This window comes from Oreochromis niloticus, linkage group LG5 (assembly GCF_001858045.2).
Source record: "Oreochromis niloticus isolate F11D_XX linkage group LG5, O_niloticus_UMD_NMBU, whole genome shotgun sequence".
Classification (NCBI taxonomy): Eukaryota; Metazoa; Chordata; class Actinopteri; order Cichliformes; family Cichlidae; genus Oreochromis; species Oreochromis niloticus.
Genome location: NC_031970.2, coordinates 18,247,951 through 18,268,309, shown reverse-complemented (window position 1 = coordinate 18,268,309; position 20,359 = coordinate 18,247,951). Strand labels below are relative to the sequence as shown.

The 20,359-nt window shown below is 40.9% G+C and overlaps 1 protein-coding gene and 1 long non-coding RNA gene across 6 annotated transcripts in view; one reads left to right on the top strand and one right to left on the bottom strand.

Moving 5' to 3' along the window:
* Positions 1-6,686, bottom strand: part of LOC112846907 (uncharacterized) — a 20,609-nt gene extending 13,923 nt beyond the window's left edge. Inside the window, exons 1-2 of the long non-coding RNA XR_003220123.1 lie at positions 6,560-6,686; positions 227-300 (exon numbers count right to left, since the gene is read on the bottom strand). This is a non-coding gene — a long non-coding RNA (uncharacterized LOC112846907). The remainder of the gene's footprint in view (positions 1-226; positions 301-6,559) is intronic.
* Positions 5,522-20,359, top strand: LOC100691157 (alpha-1,3-galactosyltransferase 2). 5 transcript variants are annotated; one of them, XM_019359289.1, is made up of 6 exons: positions 5,522-5,781; positions 9,274-9,322; positions 9,458-9,547; positions 11,955-12,050; positions 18,367-18,504; positions 18,650-20,359. In XM_019359289.1, the coding sequence occupies exons 2-6, from the start codon at positions 9,318-9,320 to the stop codon at positions 19,332-19,334; spliced, it is 1,014 nt and encodes a 337-aa protein (XP_019214834.1). In that variant the 5' UTR covers positions 5,522-5,781; positions 9,274-9,317; the 3' UTR covers positions 19,335-20,359. The 5 variants fall into 5 exon arrangements, with proteins under 5 accessions (XP_019214834.1, XP_019214837.1, XP_019214833.1 ...); XM_019359292.2 differs by lacking the exon at positions 5,522-5,781 and adding an exon at positions 6,097-6,480 and having other exon boundaries at positions 11,966-12,050; XM_019359288.2 differs by lacking the exon at positions 5,522-5,781 and adding an exon at positions 6,097-6,480.

The following is a 20,359-nucleotide window of genomic DNA, read 5'->3' as shown; positions in this document are numbered from 1 at the left end:
GGGGCTGGGGTGGAGGCACATGAGAAATGTGCACCTACTCTTGCTTAGCTGACGTTTGAAATTGCACCACACCTAAAGCACACACACATGACACAGGGTAATCTCACAATTGTAACACAAGCTATTCACTACCTTCAGAATGAATTGAGAGTTTCCAACCCCTCTGCAGGGTAGTGGCAACTATGTTTACTCTGACTCTACTGATCTCACCCTCAGGATTACTCACCTGTTTGGCATCACGCTTCTCTGGAGTTTCACCGTCTCACCTGCCTTTCCTCCTGCCACCGGCTCCTATTGCACCTGGAAAACAGGTTGGAAATTGCTTGCTCCTGGACACTCACTCAGATTTCCTCATCACGGCTTCTCGCCTGGAAACTCAAGCCACTCTCCATTCCAGTGTTACTGTTTACTGTCTCGACCACTAACAGATCTCTCCTTCTGTTGCAGTGTCCCTTCCCCCCAGAGACTCATTGCAGGTCACACGACCGAACCATGGCTCCTAAATTCACACCATGTCACTGTTAATTGTGTATATACACAATAAACTAGTGAGAAGCTATCCTTGCCTTCGCATTGTCTTGCATTTGGCTCCATGCTGCCTTCTGGCCACCAGGCCTTACATTAAAGTTGAGTTTCGCTGGACTGACCCACTGAACATCATAGTGGGATGCATAGGGCCCATGAGCCAAAATAATTTTGAAGAGTCAGATGTATGTGTTTTGTCTCTGTTTTGATTCTTCTAACAATTCCTACACATTAAACCTGCCTATTCTGCATGAAAACATCCGTTTGCTCTCCGTATGACTCACAGATGACCTAGATTGAACCTACACTGTAAAATGTAATATTGTGTTTAATTAAAAATATTAAATAGGCTGGACTCAATTTTTATCAATTTGTTATTAGAACTCAATTTAAATAAGTTACCAGTACTTTTAATGCAAAAACGCTGATAAACTCCATTTATTTGAGTTGTCTTAACTTAGAAAAACTAAGTAAGCTGGAAGTTTTGCTTCTCAGTGCGGAAGGATGAAAGATGTGTTTTGAAAATGCCACGTGACTACCGTCCTCCTCCCTCGCGGATCAGTCCGCATGTTCACGGTGCATTTTTTATGGAATATGTTGAGCAAACCTGGAGAAGCGTCAGCTCAAGATATTATTGTTGTCATTGCTGTGGATTTTTACCTGATACACTGACTTGGTGAGTAAATGTTTACTCTTATTCAAACTGATTTTGTGGCTTCTCTTAGTTTAGCACCAGGTTTAAAATCTTGCTAGCTAGTTAGTGTTAGCCTAGCGTTGCTGCTGCCGCTGGGCTCATGTTACTCAAAAATTAACACCACAGCCTTAAAAACCTTACATAAAACTATGTGGTGAAATTTTCTGTTGATTGTTTGAAATAAATAAGTGAGATAAGAGCCCAGACAAAATTCTTCGGGAGGTGCAGCCCTTAGGGGTGGGGTAGGTGTGGGATAGGTGTGGGATGTGGGGGGTGGATAACAGAGCTCTCCGAAAACGTGGAAGCACTTTTGCAAATATGTGATATTTTGATAAATTAAGTAGATATTTGAGCATTACATAGCTACATTGTCGCCTGAAAATATCTTAAAAGGTTATTTTGTGACCCAGAAAGGGTAGTCTGGGGAAAAGGAGGATCGCATTTGTCGGCCACGGTTGTCGGAGCCTGTGCGTACTTGTAAGCGCGGCAATGGCGGAGGAGCGCCGCTGAAAAACGTATTACTTTTTCTGGGTCACAAAATAAACTTTTAAGATATTTTCAGGCGAGAATGTAGCTGTGTAAATTTCAAATATCTGCTCGATTTATCAAGACATCACATATTTGCAAAAATGCTCCGACGTTTTCGGAGACGTCTATTTTTTTTTTTTTTCATGCTTTGTGGCAGGTTTAGAACATCTGTGGCATCTATTAATGTCAAATCTAGCCTTTATTTAACAACATAAGCAAACTCTATGTTACAATGATTGCACAGCCATTAAGGATCAAATCAGTTTCTGAAAAATGTTCTGTTTTTTCTCCCTCTGCTTGCTTCTTACTGTCTTTGAGGCTCGGGACCAGCACTCCTGTTGTTGGACAGAAAGACATCAACTCAGTGGTAAGTGTTTTGGTTTTCCAATATATTAGCAACTGTCGGTGACATTTATATTAATCAGGCTGAACTTTAATCATACTTTAGATCAGCCTGTTTTACTTATTGTTTTATTTGTGCTTTGATTTGGGGAAGTTGTTTCTTTACTGATCTTTTCCTGTCTTCTGTTATTAGACTTGAGATATGACTGCACGATGCTGTTGCTGGTGACTCCAGTTAATTCTACAAGACATGCTGTGTAAGTAAACAAACAACAACAGTTTGGTCTGCATTTCTTGAAAGATCACATCCCCCAAACTTAGTTTAGAGGGTCTACACTGTATATAGTGAAGTCTGCAAGTTTTCTAACAGCAAAATCTGTTTTGTGCCCAAAATCATTTTGCACATCATTAGAATGAAAGTTATTGGCCATGTTTGCATAGCCCTTTTTTAAAATGATGCTTTCATGACATTATTGTGTGTTGGGTGGTGGTCACGGCTATCCAGACTGACAATTTGGGACATTGAATGTCACCTCTCCGGTGGGGAGGGAGCCTGAGATTGTCTAAATTGGAGTCTGTTTTATACCAAATGCAGAAAAAAATGTTTTAAGAAAGCAATTAAGTTCATGTTCCAAAAAATATGATTGTTTGCTTGCAGGACAACAGGAGAGATGAGTCCTCCGTCACAGATGGTGTGGTCAGTGAAGATGGTCGCCTGCAGGTTCAAGCTCATTGCATCTCCAACCCACATCCACTGCCACTGTACTTAAGGGAAGTTAAAGACTTTCTTCTGCACCTACATTTGGATCACCTCGATCCATGATAGTCATTCAGGCAGTGATGCCTGGACTGGAAACAAGCATCCTTAAAATAATACAACATTCCAGCTCATGTGTTGGAATGGAAAACAAATGTGTTGTTTAAATTAGAGACTGCACTTGTGACAGAACAATAAATATTTTATTTTGATTATATAAGTAATGTAAGTACAAAACAAACTTGTGGTAGGCCTAAACTTATTTTCAGAATAATTACATCTGAGACTTTGTTTCATTGTAAGATTATAACAGTGATGGCAATATAATTGTTTGTTGTTCAGCAGAACAGTGTCCAGTATGTTGGCTGTTGTACTTTGTTGTGTTTGAAAATAAAAGTTGGGCTGATTTTAACATCATTACAAAAATTGTTGTTAATTATTTTTAATCATATTCAGGTTACCACAAATTGTTTTTTCATTTAGTTGAACTTAACATGTTTGTCAGTAGGTAAACAATTAGTATTGTACAGTCAGAAATATCAAGTTATTGTTAATACTGCAGACTTGCAATGTATAAGTTGTCCTAACAGTCATCTTAAGTAAGCTTTACTTAGTTTTTTTGAGGCAACGAGTTTCCATAATTTTTTTGAGTTCTGGGAACTAACAAGGCTGTACAGTGTACTCAAAATGAGTAAGTTGCCCTAACTTGGTCATCTTACATAAACTTGATCCAATTTTTTTGAGTTCTGGGAACAAATGAGCTTGTACAGAGTACTCAAACTAAATAAGTTGTCCTAACTTAGTCATTTTTAGCTAAGCTTTACTCAATTTTTTTGAGGCAACGAGTTTCCATAATTTTTTTGAGTTCTGGGAACTAATTAGATTTTACAGTGTAGTTAGATTGTCTGTTTTTTGTTGTTGTTGTTTTTTTAAATATATTGTTTGTGTCTTTGTAAAGACGTTGTACCTATGTGATCAATAAATGATGATAAAGGAGGAATGTCATGGGAAATTTTAAGCTCTTCTGTGTGTTAAGCTGATCTGACTGAATGGAATGCTCCATAATGTCATGTTTTTGCTGTTTTCCAGTCTTTTAATACAAGAGATACCCAACTGTGTACGCCATCTATTGTACAGAATGTTCTAACTGCATTTTGTGATTCGAGGACCTTCTTAATCCCACTGACACATCTTCCGTAGAGGGAGCAGAGTCCAGGTGATCAGCAGAAAGACTCGTCCATAACTGGGGTTGAGGTCACTGAGGCAGTTAAACAACTCCTTGGTGGCAGGGCCCCTAGGGTGGATGAAGTTCGCCCTGAGTTTCTGAAGGCTCTGGATGTTGTAGGGTTGTCTTGGTTGAAACACCTCTGCAATGTTGCGTGGAAATCAGGAGTGGTACCTTTGGACTGGCAGACCAGAGTGGTGAGTCCCATCTTTAAGAAGTGGGACTGGAGGCTGTGCTCTAACTATAGGGGAATCATACTCATCAGCCTTCCCAGGAAACTCTGTGCCAGGGTAATGAAAAGGAGTGTCCATCTGTTAGTCGAACCTCTGCTACAGGAGGAATAATGTGGTTTTAAGTATCTCTGGGTCTTGTTCATGAGTGAGGGGAGAGGGGAATGGGAGATCAACTGATGGATTGGTGCTGCATTGATGTGGACGCTGTACTGGTCCATTGTGGTGAAGAGAGAGCTGAGCGTAAAAGCAAAGCTCTTGATTTACCGGTCAATCTTTCCCCACCCTCACCTAGCACGAGATAGCGGATACAAGTGGTGGAAATGAGCTTTCTCCTAAGGGTGGCTGGCCTCTCTCTTAGAGATGGGGTGAGGAGTTCAGCCATCCATTAGGGGCTATGAGCAGAGCCACTGCTCCTCCACATCGAAAGGAGCCAGTTGAGGTAGGGTTGGGCATCTGACAAGGATGACTCCTGGGTGAGGTGTTCCGGGCATGTCCCACCAGGAGGAGGCCCTGGGGCAGTTTGTTCACCAGTAATAGCAGAAACTGATAATAGGAGGTGGTTAGTCTGTGATATTAATCATGACTGAACTAAATTTAATGCCCTTGTATTGAAGATTTTGTCCCAGTGGCAGTTGGGTCACACATTGATCTTAACAACTTAAATGTGACTGGGGAGTATTAGCAATTTATAGCCGACAGTTTGTGTTGTTTATGTTTATTTTATTTTTTTTATAAATGAAATTTTTAATGAGATGCAGCACTTTCTCTTGTATTTTGATAATAGCAAATATTTAAGATTTGGTGGGCCCCATGGGAATTTTTGCTTTTTTAGCGGGCTACAGCACTCTTAACACTTTGGAAATAACTGTTATAAATTATTCTGTGCTTGTCATTATTCACTGTCAAAAGTCATGAAGAATGCTGTTTGAGTTTGTATTGTTGTTTGTCCCCTTCAGAAAGGTTACACTTTAAAATAACATGCTACTGAACTCACAATTCGTTTAAAAGTTTAGCCCTCCTGAATGTGGTGAAAGTTGCTATTGTATATAAGAAGTTAGCTGGGCCGGCATGCAGACAAGGATCAAACCGACCTTCTGAGTAGTAGGTGACTGGCACTGCCATCTAACCTACAGCCACCCCAGCTACATATCTATCAGCCTGAAAGCAATGAACATAGTTTAAGTACATGCAATTGCACTTACTTGCCTCTGTGAGTAATCTACTGAAAATGTGTTTGTGATCAGTATGTGGACCATTGTTTTAAGTTTTAGTTTAAGCTTCATCTCCAGATCTTTGAGATAATACAACACATGATCAAATACAACGCCTCATCATTGCGGTATTCTTAATTTAGGCTATCTTCTTCATGAACTACAGACACGGAAACACAAAGGCATTTTATGGCACTCCTGTCATGTAGTTTTCCACACCAGCCACTGAGGCAGACTGCGATTTCCTGCCATCTCTAAAACTACAGGTAATCACTGTTCTTCACTCTTTATTTGAATAGTTGTTCATTTGTTTCAGAATTGCAATATAATAGAATAAATCCCTGAATTTTTCTGGCGGCTATTACTTTATTTGACCTGTCAGAGAGGCTGAGATCTGTAAACTGGAGAGAAAATCCAACGCGGTAAAGACAAGCAAGAAGATAAAAAATATAATTTAGTGTCGTGAGAAAATAGTTTTTCACGCTTTGTTACCCTACAGATAACAATTTTTACATCTTTAATGTGTTGCAGCCTACAGCACCTTCTGTTGAATTAAAGATAACAGGTAACATGAGCCACACAGCAGTGCGTAATGGCTGCGCGCAGTGGCTCGCCTTTAGTTCCGTCGTTGTTCGCACTTCTATGATAAAAGAAAGGATTGAGTGTCACAGGCGACACTGAGGAGGTATTTTTGCCCATAAGCAGACAGAAGAAGAAAGACGTGATTACATCCACTAACAAGCCACGTGGAGTCACAGCTGTGGATATTTGTAGAAGATGGAAGAAAATAAAACTGCGGGGGCAAGGAACCTCTGAGTACAGGGCTGGCAACAGACTTTTGACGCTGGAGAAACGAAATATGTGAAAACGTCTCTCTTCGTGCATCTACAGGGAGATTTCAAAGCATGGAAGTTTGTTTCCACCACTGAAGAAGTTGCCATCCTTATTTAAAAATTTCGTTTTAGGTAAAACAAAGCAAGGCAGCTTTATTTATATAGTATTTTTCCCCTGTGCAATGCGCAGATATCTAAAATATCGACTTACTTGGACGTTTGCATGGCTGCATTTCCCATATTTTCCGTATTTCCATAAATATGCTTCAATATTTGTGCACTTTGCACCTGTTTCTAAAATTACGTAGTTTTAAGCCGAATTATAACTAATTTCATATAGTTCGCTGCACTCTTCACTGCTGGTTTAACGCTTAAGCTTTCTATTGTAGCTAGACGCTGTGAAGCAGCCATCTCTGTAAAGGAAAGAGGAGATATACGTTGCTTTTCCTTTAAATTGAGCCACTCCCTGAGCCAATTTTACCTGTGAGCAGGGAGGCTCTTCAGTGAGCCACAACGCTACACCGAATCTTCCTCCTGAACTGGTAGCCTGTTGTTGTTTTTTTTGTTTTGTTTTGTTTTCGTTTGTATTTAAGGGCGTCGCCGACTCGCAGGTAGAAGTACATTTATTTTCATCTTGGTTCCTTATAGGAAGCTTTTTTTCTTTACTTAAACTCAAGATAAATTTTAGTGCTTTTAGGTCGTGCCAACCTTAACGATGAATTCTCATTAATTTTCCAGTTGGACGTAATTTGACCTCTTCTTGCACGTTCACCAGCAGTAAATGCTGATATCACAAGGAGTTTAAACAAATTAAAACGTCTCTTAAGAAAAAAAAATTGAAATAGAAATCCTGCAATGAAATTACAGGTCTTGCTTTTTAATTTTATAATTAATTTTATATCATTACTGAGAGAAAACAAACAACCTGCAGCTGTGTCGTAACTGTTCAGGCCGGGACACGTTCAAAGGAATCTTTAAACAATGCGTAACATCTCACCGGCCACAGCACAAGCTACTTTAAAACACGATCATGAACCACTATGCACTACTGCTACTAATTACAACCCCAGTACACGCCTACAGAAATGTAGCCGCAGTTACAAAAGTACAAACATGTCTGTCAAGCAGGAGAGAGTTTTTTTTCCCCTTCCTTTGGTTGCAGACATGGATTAAGGATTTCACTAGACACTAGAAAAGTTGACTATGAGTGCAGATTATAAACAACACATTTCCTTTTTATTTGCAACTTTTGTACGGGGTCATGCTTTTAAAACAGCTGGTGAATTATCTCTTTTTAGACACGTGGTTGTTAACATATCTTTTGTGCTCAGCAAGTCCAGTGTTCAGTTACCTTCTTTACAAGTCTTTATGGGCACAGCATACGATTAATCTTGAATTTAATATTTAACCAGCATGTGTTTAAACACTTTGAGGAAAAATGTGTTTTAGAATCGTGATTGGGAATCTTTGAGGAATTCACCTTAAGAAAAGATGGTGTTAAAAGTTTAACTTTAATGCGAAAAGAAACTTTTAAAAGTCTTAGTCTGGGAGGAAAAGTAAGCAGAGTAGAATAATTTGCTCCTGTAAGGATGGTGAGCCTCCGTGGCTCCAGATGCAATATTCCCAAACCAAACCATACATCAGCAAAGACTCCAATTCATGTTATCTTTAAAATGTTTCAGATAAGCAAAGGTTGTTGTTTTGGAAAACAGGAATTTCCTGCTTGCAGTCCGTTCATACACACTCATAGCATATGCATTTACACAGCATTAATAGGTTGTTCTGTTGATTTTTTTTTTTTTTTTTTTTTTACACCAGCTGGTACATCCACAAGTGGATTGTGTCCAGACTTGAAGCAGGGATGTTTTGGCTATTAATGTAAGCTGCAACACCACGGTGCCACGGAGCAATTCTTAATGCTATGATGCATTTCCTTTCAATGTTTTCTAAAGATCTGAGTTTGTTAAATAAAAACGGAATGCCTTCTCACACAAGCCTGTCATCTCACAGGTTGAAAACACCTGATTCCGATCTGATCTTTTAATTTACCAAAAAATGTCAGTATTAAAAGATGACAAAACACTTAAAATGAGAGAAAAGAATGAGAAGAGAATAATAAACATTAAAAATGCAGCATACAAGGAGTTCAGTTTTAGCTGAGTTCAGTGGCAAGAAATTGGAAGTCATCCAATCCTTAGGCAGAGAGGCAGGAATGCAGGGAATCATGCGTTTTCCCAGGACTAAATGAGACTTGAGGCTGGCATTAATGACACCTGTTGTATGATGAGCGACAACGCAGAAGTGCAAAATTCTGTATTTCCACTCAGGGCCAACTAAGGCTGGCTTGCAAAGGATGAAGGACTGGAAACCACCTTGTGTTTGATTCCATGCAGGTTGCCAGCGTTGCCTGTAGTTTTCATGCAAGGTGGCAACTTGTTTGCAATAACTTGCAGGCGGCAAGTGAAACTGTGAAAATGCAGCACAAAAAGAAGAAAATAGACTGTAGTGGCTTACCGCAGTAACCAACACATTTTAGAAAGGGGCCTCTCAGTTTTCATTATCATTCAGCAAGTAGCTGGTGAGCCTTACTTAGCAACAGAAGTTTCCAGGCGGTTGCCAATGGTCTGTAGACCTGTGTGACTAAGACTTGAGATAAACAAACCCTGATGCATGTTCATATGAATGATTAATTGCATGGGTGCAAAGTCCTGCAGATTCCTAGGCAAAAGGATGCAGGACCCAGGTGTGGTGCTGGTATCTTTGATCTTAAACATTTAAGAGTTCCAAATATGCAAAATGTTTAGAAAAGATTGGTTTCTCATGCTGATGCTGTTGTCTGGGTAATAGTTATAGCAAAGTTTAGGAATAATGTCAGAGTTGCCAATTCAACCAAACCCACAGCCGCCTTTTTCTGTCTTTTCTCAGGTTATTTCTCAGTGTTGTCTGGTGAAATTGAAGGACTGTCAACTATGAGGTATTAAAAAACCCATTATTGTTTACTGTTTGTGTCATCTTTGCCAGTTCAGTAACACTTCTGCCCAGTTATTGAAAGTAAAATTGAAATTCAGTCTCAGTATTTATGGTTAATCTTTGAACGTTTCACCTGCAGATTCTTCCAGAAGACAAAGTGCACGCTGAAATGTTTGCTTTGGGTTCCGGCTGCACTCTGTGCTCTCTACTTCACATGTTCATCCATGAAGTGAGTATCTTTAAAAAAAAAAAAAAAAAGTCTATATGTCTTACTCAGCTGTCAGTTTAATTCGGCCTAAAACAGCACTCCTGCAACACAATCATGTGGGTCCAACAGGGACCATCGTTTTGGAGATGTAGATTTTGTTGCTTTTGAAATATGTGGCTGACTTTTCTTGTGTCCACTCTGTTTGAATCACTGTTGTTAGGTAAATGACAGAAATACCATTATACATATTACAGCTAAATGTTATCCAAAATGTTCCTTTCAATAAAACAACCTTAATCCTATTTCTTATTTCTAAATATAGCCTCCTGAGACCCAGCAATTCATTTTTGTGCACTGTAGTACACATTTAGTTTTTGCTTGTATCACTCATACTCTACATACCACTCTGCTGAGTCCTGATGTTTCTTAGAGAGGACAACAGTACCTTTAAAATGATGTCACGTGTGTGGGGGTGTGGCCTTCCCAACTCTCTTTTCCCCGCCTTTCAAAATGGCTGTCATGCCGACAAGCACATTTTATGGAAAAAAGAAATGTAAGCATGATATCTACATTTAAAATATTTTTTAAACTCAGATTTGGATTAATTTTCAATAATAAACATCTAGTAAGTAATTTCAGGTGGTTTTCAGACCTAAGCTCATTTAGTTTCACGGAGGAAATGACTAATTTATTAATGTGTACTCTAGTGCACGTCAGGACTTTGTACTTAAATTTGTTTCACTTTTTTCTAGTAGACAACTTTTTGACAGAGGCAGAAAGAATTCTTAATACAATCATTGAGGGAGATTCAGACATAGATCTTTCAGAAGATGAGAGTCATATGAGCCAGATAGGAAAGGGTGAAAACCCAGGAGGAGCCAGACAAAGATTATCAAGATGCAGGGGCAGATGTAATGGAGAACGACACAGGGTCAGCTGAAATCTGCCGTCATCCTATCTGGTCCAAAACCAGCATGTAGGACAATCAGGAATTTTTGATTTTGACTGAAAACAGTATGGGTAACATGCAGAAATGTTTCCAGTAAATTGATTTAACTTATAATCATAGTGTAAATGTGTTGTAAGTGAACTATATCGGATATTGGAGTAAATTTTATTTTGCTAAATAATTTTCCATTATAGTCAAAGGAGTTTGCAAAGAAAAGCGTCTGGACTTCTTTAAGTTGCTTGAAGACGTTTCACCTCTCATCCGAGAGGTTCTGAAGAAGCTTCTCCTTTGACTACGATGACCTGGATGACTGAGAACCTTCACAGACAATTTTCCATTATCTTAGGTTCATGCCTTTGTTTGGAGAATGCAGAATTGGAGATGATGGTACCCTAATGACACTTAATGATTGGAGCCCACAGCAGTATTTCCAGCAAACAAACTAATTCAGGACTTGTCCTTGTTGACCAACCAGCGTATGGTACAGGATTCAGGGTGTAGTTTAAACAACACCAGAAGAAATCAATAGCTTTTTAGGAATCTCAGTGTACATTGCATGCCTTGGATATCCGAAAATTAGAATGTACTGGGCTGCCAAAACAAGAGTCGCAGTTACAGCTGATTCGATGACATGTGGTCATTTCTACAAGATCAGGTCTTTGCTGAAAGTAGTCGATGATCTGCCAGAAATTTTTTTTTTAAAAAGAATTTCCTGGGGAAAGTCGGACCACTTCTAAAGAGAGTCCTTCAAGGTTGCCTCAGTCTGCCCAGGCCAACAAAGGTCTTTATGATGAACAGATCATTCCATTCACTGGCTGTCCCAATTCACAAGTCCCAAGACCTGCAGTGGTTGTAGAATATAATATCGACATGGGAGGGGTTGACCTATCAGATTGCATGCTCAGCTTTTACAGAATATCTAGTCGGACCAAAAAGTGAACTGTTCGCACCACGCTTTATTTCATTGATTTGGCCATCACCAACTCCTGGCTTCAGTACCATCAAAATAGCGAGGACATGCAACGACCTCAAAAGAACTCCCAGTACCTGGAGTTCATGTGCCTCTTGGCTAAGGAACTGATAAACAAGGGACAAACATGTGAACAAGACCTGAATAATATCAGTGATGTAGAGTTCTCTCTAGAAATCAAGAAAAGGATTGAATTTTGTTAGTTTCACATTCGTGATCAATGAACTCCCCTTGTGCACTGTAGTGCACATGTTGTAAAATTTAAATAATATTAGTTAAAAACAAAAATTTTTTTGCAATGTGTTTTTTAACAACCCAACACTTGGTTTATATGAAAAAAATCAAAATCAAAATACTTTTTTTTTCCTGGGTCTCAGGAGGATAGACTAGATTACATTAGTTGAAACAAGGTGCTGACAGTAAATTTTTAACTCACCCCTGAGTATTACATATTGTCATTGTTATGATGGCATTTAAAAAAACAAACTATAAAATGCTTTTGATATCAGTATTTTCATAGGTTTCCTACCCATGGAAAAATGCACACTGGAAAAAGGAAAGCTGCCAACCCTGGACAACAGCGTTGATGTCAGCCTCGACTTTTGGTAAGACCATCAAGACATTTCATTTTGGCAACCAAGGTGCTACCGTTACTGTTTCACTTAAGTCTCAGTGTTTCTGGCCTCAAACACCATAAACTTGTTCTCATATGTTGTAAAGCTACATGTTAAACCCAAAACACAGTAACAGACAAAACTCCTCCTTGGGTATTTACTTTGTTTTAACAGGTTAAACTTTAATCCCTTTAAGATGTGTGCTTACCTGTAACAACACCCCCACGGCAGCTGTCATGCAGACTAGGTTTACTGTTGGATTAGGCTGTTCTCATCATACAGGTCTCACCTTTTCCACAGACAGTAGTGCTAGTTCAGACTCAATGTTAATCTCATCCTTATGAAATGGACAAACTGAACTTTTTGTGCCTACACACACATTTTTTTTTTTTTTTGTTTTGTTTGTTTTTAAATTAAACCTTTTGATAAACTATGGAGCGCAGCAGTGTCTTGGGGTATAAATTGCTCATCCAGCGGTCAGCATTTTGATTGAGCAGAATGGAGAAGAATGGAAATGACTACATCAGAGAGCCAGGTTGGGTTGAATGGTTTGGTGACAAAGTTAGAGACGAGATGTGCAAAGGAAAGAGGGTGAAGAAGGTTTGTGACATCCATGACTGAACTGTCTGCATCATATTCGAAATAAAGGTTTAAATAAGATAAGATAAGATAAGATAAGATAACCTTTATTAGTCCCACACGTGGGAAATTTGTTTTGTCACAGCAGGAAGTGGACAGTGCAAAAGTTGTGAAGGAAAAATTAGAATAAAATAAGATAAGAATAAATACAGTACACAACTGTACAGAATAGAATAAAATACTATATACAGTAGAATAAAATAGAATAAAATATACAATAAGATAAAAATAGAATACAAATGCTATATACAACTGAGTAAAAATACAACGATGCCAGAAAGGATTATTGCACATTAGTATTATTGCACATGTGTGGATGTGTGTGTTAGATCAGTCAAAGTCTTTATTGTGGAGTCTGACAGCAGTGGGGAGGAAAGACCTGCGAAATCTCTCCGTCCCACACCGTGGGTGCCGCAGTCTCCCACTGAAGGTGGTGCGTGCCTGAATACCACACACTTCCACAGCACACCTTTGTTCTGTCTTCCTCCCCTTATCATTTCTTTTAAACTGTAAAACAAGCAAGACTATTGCATGAATGGCCCCCTGGTATCTGAGTTGTGGTTTAAAGGCGCCTTCAGAGATGAGTAACTCTCTCTGGTTTGTGTGCTGCTTTTTTTTTCTTTTTTCAAAAACCTGGTTGCCTAGCTACTGTCTGATCTCACCAGATCCTCTCGAGACTTTTGTGGCCAGCATTGTTTGTTTTCATGGTTCCTGTTTAAAAATTCTTTCAACTGAATTTAAATAGTTTGAAACTGTATTTAGAAAGTAAGGAGAGGTGCAGTTCAGTGTACTTTTAACACTATATTATTGATTATATAAATAGAGTAAATATGACTTATAGCTGATTGTGTATTCCACATTTTTTTGTGGTCTCTATTTCTTCTACATATTGTGATTTAACACCCCCCCCCCCCCCCCCCCCGAAAAAAACAAAACAGGAAACCGTCAAAGTTTTAACTTACAAATTGCTTCTTATCCATAATGGATGGTGGGTGTGGTCGCTTTGTCCTTTGCTCAGGCTTCTCGTATGTCCTCTGAGCTCTCACCTTCCTGCTCTAATAACTGGGACTCCTCCACCTCATCCCCTGACACCTACACATCTGACTCCCACTATCCAATTTGAAGTAAAATCCTTTGTGTCTCACCTCTGCTTTTTTTAAAGTCTTACTGTCCCCTACAAAGGATACTGAATACAATTTGTATTTTTAAAGTGTTAGAATTACTGTAGATTTCAGAAATTATACCAAATTAAGCATAAGAACATGTATTGAATAACTGCTCAATCATTCAGGTAGCGAAATCCCCAAAACTTGATTTTGTTCATCTGGACGTGGCGTTTTAATGACCATTGATTAATAGCCATGAGTACCATAAATGCTGGGGTACCACAAACGCTGGTTTGAGTGAAGCATCAATGTGGCCATTTATGTGAAAAGGAAAAGATCATCTCTAAATCAAGGATGCATCTTTCACCAGCTTACAGCTTGTTATTGCAGCCATTCCCCAACTCTCTGTGAATGGTACTCATGGCCATTGACCAACGGTGGGCATGATAATTTGCATATTATTGACAATAAAACTGACCTCACGGCCCATTGTTCACCAGTGGTGCTAGTTTCAATCATTATGTAAATGTACTCTTTATGAGGCTGGGGAAACCTGAAGTGACCCTGCAGCTGAGACTAAAGATGTCACTCGGATGAGTGACGAAATGTTTCTCCCACTGAAAACACTGCATCCAGATGAACAGTATTATATTTTGGGAATCATCACTTAAGCTTCCTTATAGCCATAAAATGTGGAAGCTGCAATAGATGTTGTTAGAGTCAAATTGTTAAATGCTGCCATTATTGTACTTACATTATTAAGTCTTAGTTCAAACTATATGATCAAAGACACTCCCTTGTTTCTGACCCCCTCCGCAGCCTGTTGAATAGTGGGGGAGGCTATAGTGTTTAACTACAGGGACATCCTATGGGAAGGTTGTTTTTCTGTCCTTATTTAGTGAGGATGTTTACTTCTTGCCATTTATGACCTGTTTGTGTATGGTTAGACTGTTAAAGAGGAGTTAAGCAATATACAGGGTGTGAGCAGGAGATCACATAAACACCCACATTCACAAACACACTCGCACATGCATACACACATAAAGGGCCTGACACACCACAGGTGGTTTTACAATGGTTGTTGTTGTAAACTGTGTGTCACAGAATAAAAGGGCTGCAAGGAAGGCTGTTTATTTGTCCTATAATAGGACTCAGATAATTAAGATGGCATAAATTTTGCTTGACGTAGAAGTCTTAGGGTGCGTTTACACCGAACGCGATAGACACAACCGAAAAGCGCCAGACGCCCCTAGCTGGTCGCGTGCACATCCGCACCTCGAAGCCCGTCCAAAGCGAACTGGTCAGACTTTAAAATATGCAATTTTCACACGCGTGAAGCGGAAATGTGGGAGGAAGTAGTGCCAGACGGTATGTTTGCAAGATGGCAGCTGTCGATCTAGCGTTTGAAGAGAGAGTCTCCCTTCTCTATTCACTGTGGAGAGCAGAGCAGAGGCATAAAGGATGCTTTACACATTAGTCATTACAAAAATTTATTTGAAATAATATTAAGATGCTCAAACAGAAAAACATTAAACATAAATATATAAAATATAACTATTTACAGAGAGACAGGAATAAAAAGGACCCAGCTTAAAGTGGAAGAGCCTCAGGGAGAAGGAGAAAAATAAGAACATTGTTTCTGCCCTGGAGAGCCTGCTGCCTCATCAGAAAACTACTGATTGCTAGAATGAATGGCTTTGGCTGGACCTGCCCCTTTGAACTAGCCGCATTCCGCTTGGCCTGTCGATACCTGTCGGCTGCCTCCGGAGTCCCACAGGCTAACCAAGCCCGATAGGACTCCTTCTTCAGCCTGGTGGCTCCCTTCACCTCTGGTGTCCACCATTTGGTTCGGGGATTACCACCACGGCAGGCACCAACCACCTTGCGGCCGCAGCTCAATGCAGCAGCTTCGGCGATGGAGACGCTGAACATGGTCCATTCGGACTCAATGTCCCCAGTCTCCCTCGGAATGCTGTTGAAGCTCTGCCGGAGGTGTGCGTTGAAGATCTCGCGGACTGGGGCCTCTGCTAGATGTTCCCAGCACACCCTCACTACGCGTTTAGGTGCACCGGGTCTGTCCAGCGTCCTCCCCCGCCACCTGATCCAACTCACCACCAGGTGGTGATCAGTTGACAGCTCAGCCCCTCTCTTTACCCGAGTGTCCAGAACATATGGTCGCAGGTCTGGTGATATGATTACAAAATCGATCATCGACCTGTGGCCTAGAGCGTCCTGGTGCCACGTGCACTTATGGACACTCTTATGTTCGAACAAGGTGTTCGTTATGGCCAAACTGTGATTTGCATAGAAGTCCAATAACAAAACACCGCTCGGATTCAGATCAGGGAGGCCGTTCCTCCCAATCACGCCCCTCCAGGTCTCGCTGTTGTTACCCACGTGAGCATTGAAGTCTCCCAGCAGGACAACAGAGTCTCCAGGTGGGGCACCTTCCAGCACCCCCCCCCCCCCCCCCCCCCCCCCCCCCCCCCCCCCCCAGGGACTCTAAGAAGGCTGGGTACTCTGAACTGCCACTCGGCGCATAAGCGCAGATGACAGTCAGGACCCGTTCCCCGACCCTAAGGCGCAGGGAACAAACCCTCTCATCCACCGGGAAAAACCCCAACGTACCGGCAGCAAGCTGAGGGGATATTAAAATACCCACCCCAGCCCGCCGCCTCTCACCAGGGGCAACTCCAGACTGAGACAGAGTCCAGCCCCTCTCCAGGAGACTGGTTCCAGAGCCCAAGCCATGTGTAGAGGTGAGCCCGACTATATCTAGCCGGTACCTCTCAACCTCACGCACTAACTCAGGCTCCTTCCCCACTAGAGAGGTGACATTCCATGTCCCTATTGCCAGTCTTGGCAGCCGGGGATCAGTCCGCCAGGGCCTCCGCTCCTGGCCGCCGCCCAACACACAATGCACCCGACCCCTATGGCGCCTCCTGCGGGTGGTGGGCCTGCAGGAGGATGGGCCCATGTCTCCTCTTCGGGCTGTGCCCGGCCGGGCCCCATGGACTAAGGCCCGGCCACCAGACGCTCGCCCTCGGGCACCCTCCCGGGCCTGGCTCCAGGGCGGGGCCCCGGTAACCCTTTGTCTGGTCCCTCACCCAGGACCAATTTGCCATGGGAGACCCTACCAGGGGGCCAAAGCCCCCAGACAACATAGCCCCTGGGATCCCTGGGACACACAAACCCCTCCACCACAATAAGGTAGCGATTCACGGAGGAATGTTAGAAATGTTTTGAACTGATTTTCCAGGGTGGAATAATTGTATAGCACACACCTTTAAAGACTTGGATGAACTAGTTTGAAATTACTTTGGATTTTCTCTAATCTACACTAGTAAAAGGTATGCATACACCCCCACTAACACTGGATTAAATGTCCCGTAGCAAACTGCACCTCACTCAGACACTTTTGGTTCCCATTAGCAGGCGTCTGGTATAATTTGGATATTTGAGCATTCTTCTTGGCAGAATTAGTAATTTTATTTAAATTAGTTCTTGTTAAGCATAAGCACATTTTCAATACGTTTGAGGTTGGGGCTTTGGGAAGTACATTGCAGAAAGTTTAATGTTAGCCTGCTTTATCTATTCCAAAACCAGCTTTGATGTGGCTTTAGGATTATTGTCCTGCTGAAACACCTAATTATGTCCAAATTTCAACTGTACAGCTGTTGATTTAATTTAGGTAGTCCTCCTTCTTTATGATTCCATCTAATTCGTACAATATCTGAGTACCACTAGCAGCAAAATGGCCCCACAGCATGATGCTACCACTACTATGCTTGAAATTTCAGTTGAGCTTGATGGTAGCAATTCTAGTAGTCTCCTCTCAGTCCATGATGATATAAAACTCAATTCACTGTAAACAGTGCCGTTGATGTCCCAGCAGTTTCCAGTTCATGCCATGCTTGAGCCCAAAATAACATTATGACCAGTTTCCACTCATCTGAGGGTGATTTGGTTTTCTTACAGAACTAGTGACACATCTGTGGCGGTGTGTGTGGTTCATGGTGCAGCTGCGGGGGGGAGGTGGACACATCTGAGCTCGATCAGCTCATCACACCTCCCCTATTAAACGTGCCAGGACCTGAGGAGTTATTGTTGTTGTTGTTGTTGTTGAATGTGTTATGTGGCTGGCAGCTGAAAAGCTACAGCTGAGAGTCGTAAGAGACGATAACCGAAATAAAGAAAAGTGTTGAAAGAGTGAAATATGTGGTTGGGTCCATCCTTACTGCCACAACATCTAAATAATGCTTATGTATAACTGTTTGAACTGATGATCTTTGAAATGGAAAGAAACTTTCGCAGTTTTGAAAGCTTACAGTTCTCCTTATCTGATCTTCACTGACTTCTTTTACCATTGTTCTGAGGACTGTTCAGTCCATTTTACACTGGCAAAGAGAAACTGCCAGTTGTAGTTGATCATTATCACAAACAAGGCCTTACCACATCTGTAGTTTTGTTTAAAAAAACAACAACAAAAAAACCCAGATAAAACCACCACAGGAAGTCCTAACTTAACTGTGACCGGTTTAACTGTTTTCATTCCACTTCAGGTCTCGAACTGACGTTCAAACATGCACAACTTGGAAAGCTCCTATTATCTGGGAGGGGATGTTTGACTCTAAACATTACGACCAGAACCACAAGAAGGAAGGATCCTCTGTTGCTCTAACAGTGTTTGCTGTGGGAAGGTTTGTTTTCACATTAGTACGACTGTTTAAAATACATCCTGGTCTTCTAATTGCCATTTAGTCTGTATATTTGTGCTCTATTCGTCTAACTGTTTTAGACTGTGAAATAAAGCATGAACTCTCTTTGTCTCCACTATCACCAAAGGTACTTGGACGAATACCTCGAGACCTTTCTGAACTCCTCAGAACACCACTTTATGGTGGGTTTGCCTGTGTCCTACTACGTATTTACAGACATGCCAGAGAAGGTCCCGCACATCGATCTCGGTCCTCAGCGAACCTTGAAAGTGATCAAAGTGCAACGGCACTCAAGATGGCAGGACATTTCGATGATGCGAATGAAGGCGATATCAGATGTCATAGAGTCTGATATTCGCCACCACTCCACGCATGTCTTCTGCTTCGATGTAGATCAGGTGTTCACTGGGAGATTTGGCTCAGAGGCTCTGGGAGACTCTGTGGCTCTGCTCCATGCCTACTACTACCACCTTCCAAAGAGTTTCTATACTTATGACCGAAACCCGAAATCCAAGGCTTACATGGAAACCGGGGATTTCTACTATCACGCTGCTGTCTTTGGAGGTTCATGGAAAAGCGTAAAATCTCTGGTTGAGGCCTGCTACCAAAACATCATGGAGGATAAACAAAATAACGTGGAGGCTTTGTGGCACGATGAAAGCCACCTAAACAAATACCTGTGGCTGCACAAACCCAGCAGGGTGCTTTCTCCAGAGTACTGCTGGGATACCCAAATCGGCTACAGGAGTGACATTCAAGTCACTCGACTGCTATGGGCACCAAAACAATATGATAAACTGCGCACACCTTAGTATTTCTTGGAATTACACACAAAACCATGCAAATTCAGCAACTCTAATAACATGAAAACTATATGAAAACACATTTTTCTACGTACTCCCAAATATGCAAAAGTCGGCAACCATTTCAAGTAATGGTATGAAAACAATATGGTAAAGTAAAATTTTCCTAGTTACTCATGCTTCCTCTTTGAGTTCATTTACACTCAACTCCAAAATGCAGGATAAGTTTGCTTACAAGAACTCAGATAAACGTCTATGCAATATTGTCTTCATTTTCTAAAATTACATGTGCTGATGAAAGGTCAAACAAGCAAACCGAACTGCATATAATATACAATTTCAGCTCTTCTTTATCTCATTTCTTCAGCTTCACTTCTTGTTTTGTTTTGTGGTGTTTTTTTGTACTGATGTCCTGTTCACATTATGTGGTAAAATGCATTTCTGGTTTCCAAGTATTAAGCGCAGGTGGCTGATCTGTTCAAAATTTAACCCTGTATTTGAATTTCATATAAAGTTATTTTGCATTCCTGGAATTAAGATCAGCTGCAGCTCATTATTCTTGGGGATAAGCCTGTGATCTGAATATCAGAGTTATAATTTTTAAACATCATTTATAACACATGAACTTTGAACCAAAGGTTTAGTGTTCATTGTCAGCTCGTGCTGTTTTTACAAGTGTGCTATTAATTGGTGTAATGTTGAAAAATGACTGAACTGTTTTGTATATTTATATTGTTGTGGTATAACGAATGTTGGTGAGTACAACTGCAAGTTATTTTGTACTGATATCAATAAAATGACATCTGGGGCATTACTGAATTCTATGATGGCAACCTTCGTAGTAGAAGTAAGGATGCCATATTTTAAAGAGCTGTTTTTGACAGTTTGAGACACGTCTGTGTGCGCATCAAGTGCCTTTCTGCAATAATAATGGCCGTGTTTGCTTTTCTTTCTTTTGATTAAAACATGTCATAATAAAATAAATGTTTGTAGGACTTTTTTGAGGAGAAATATATTATGTACAAAAACTGCAA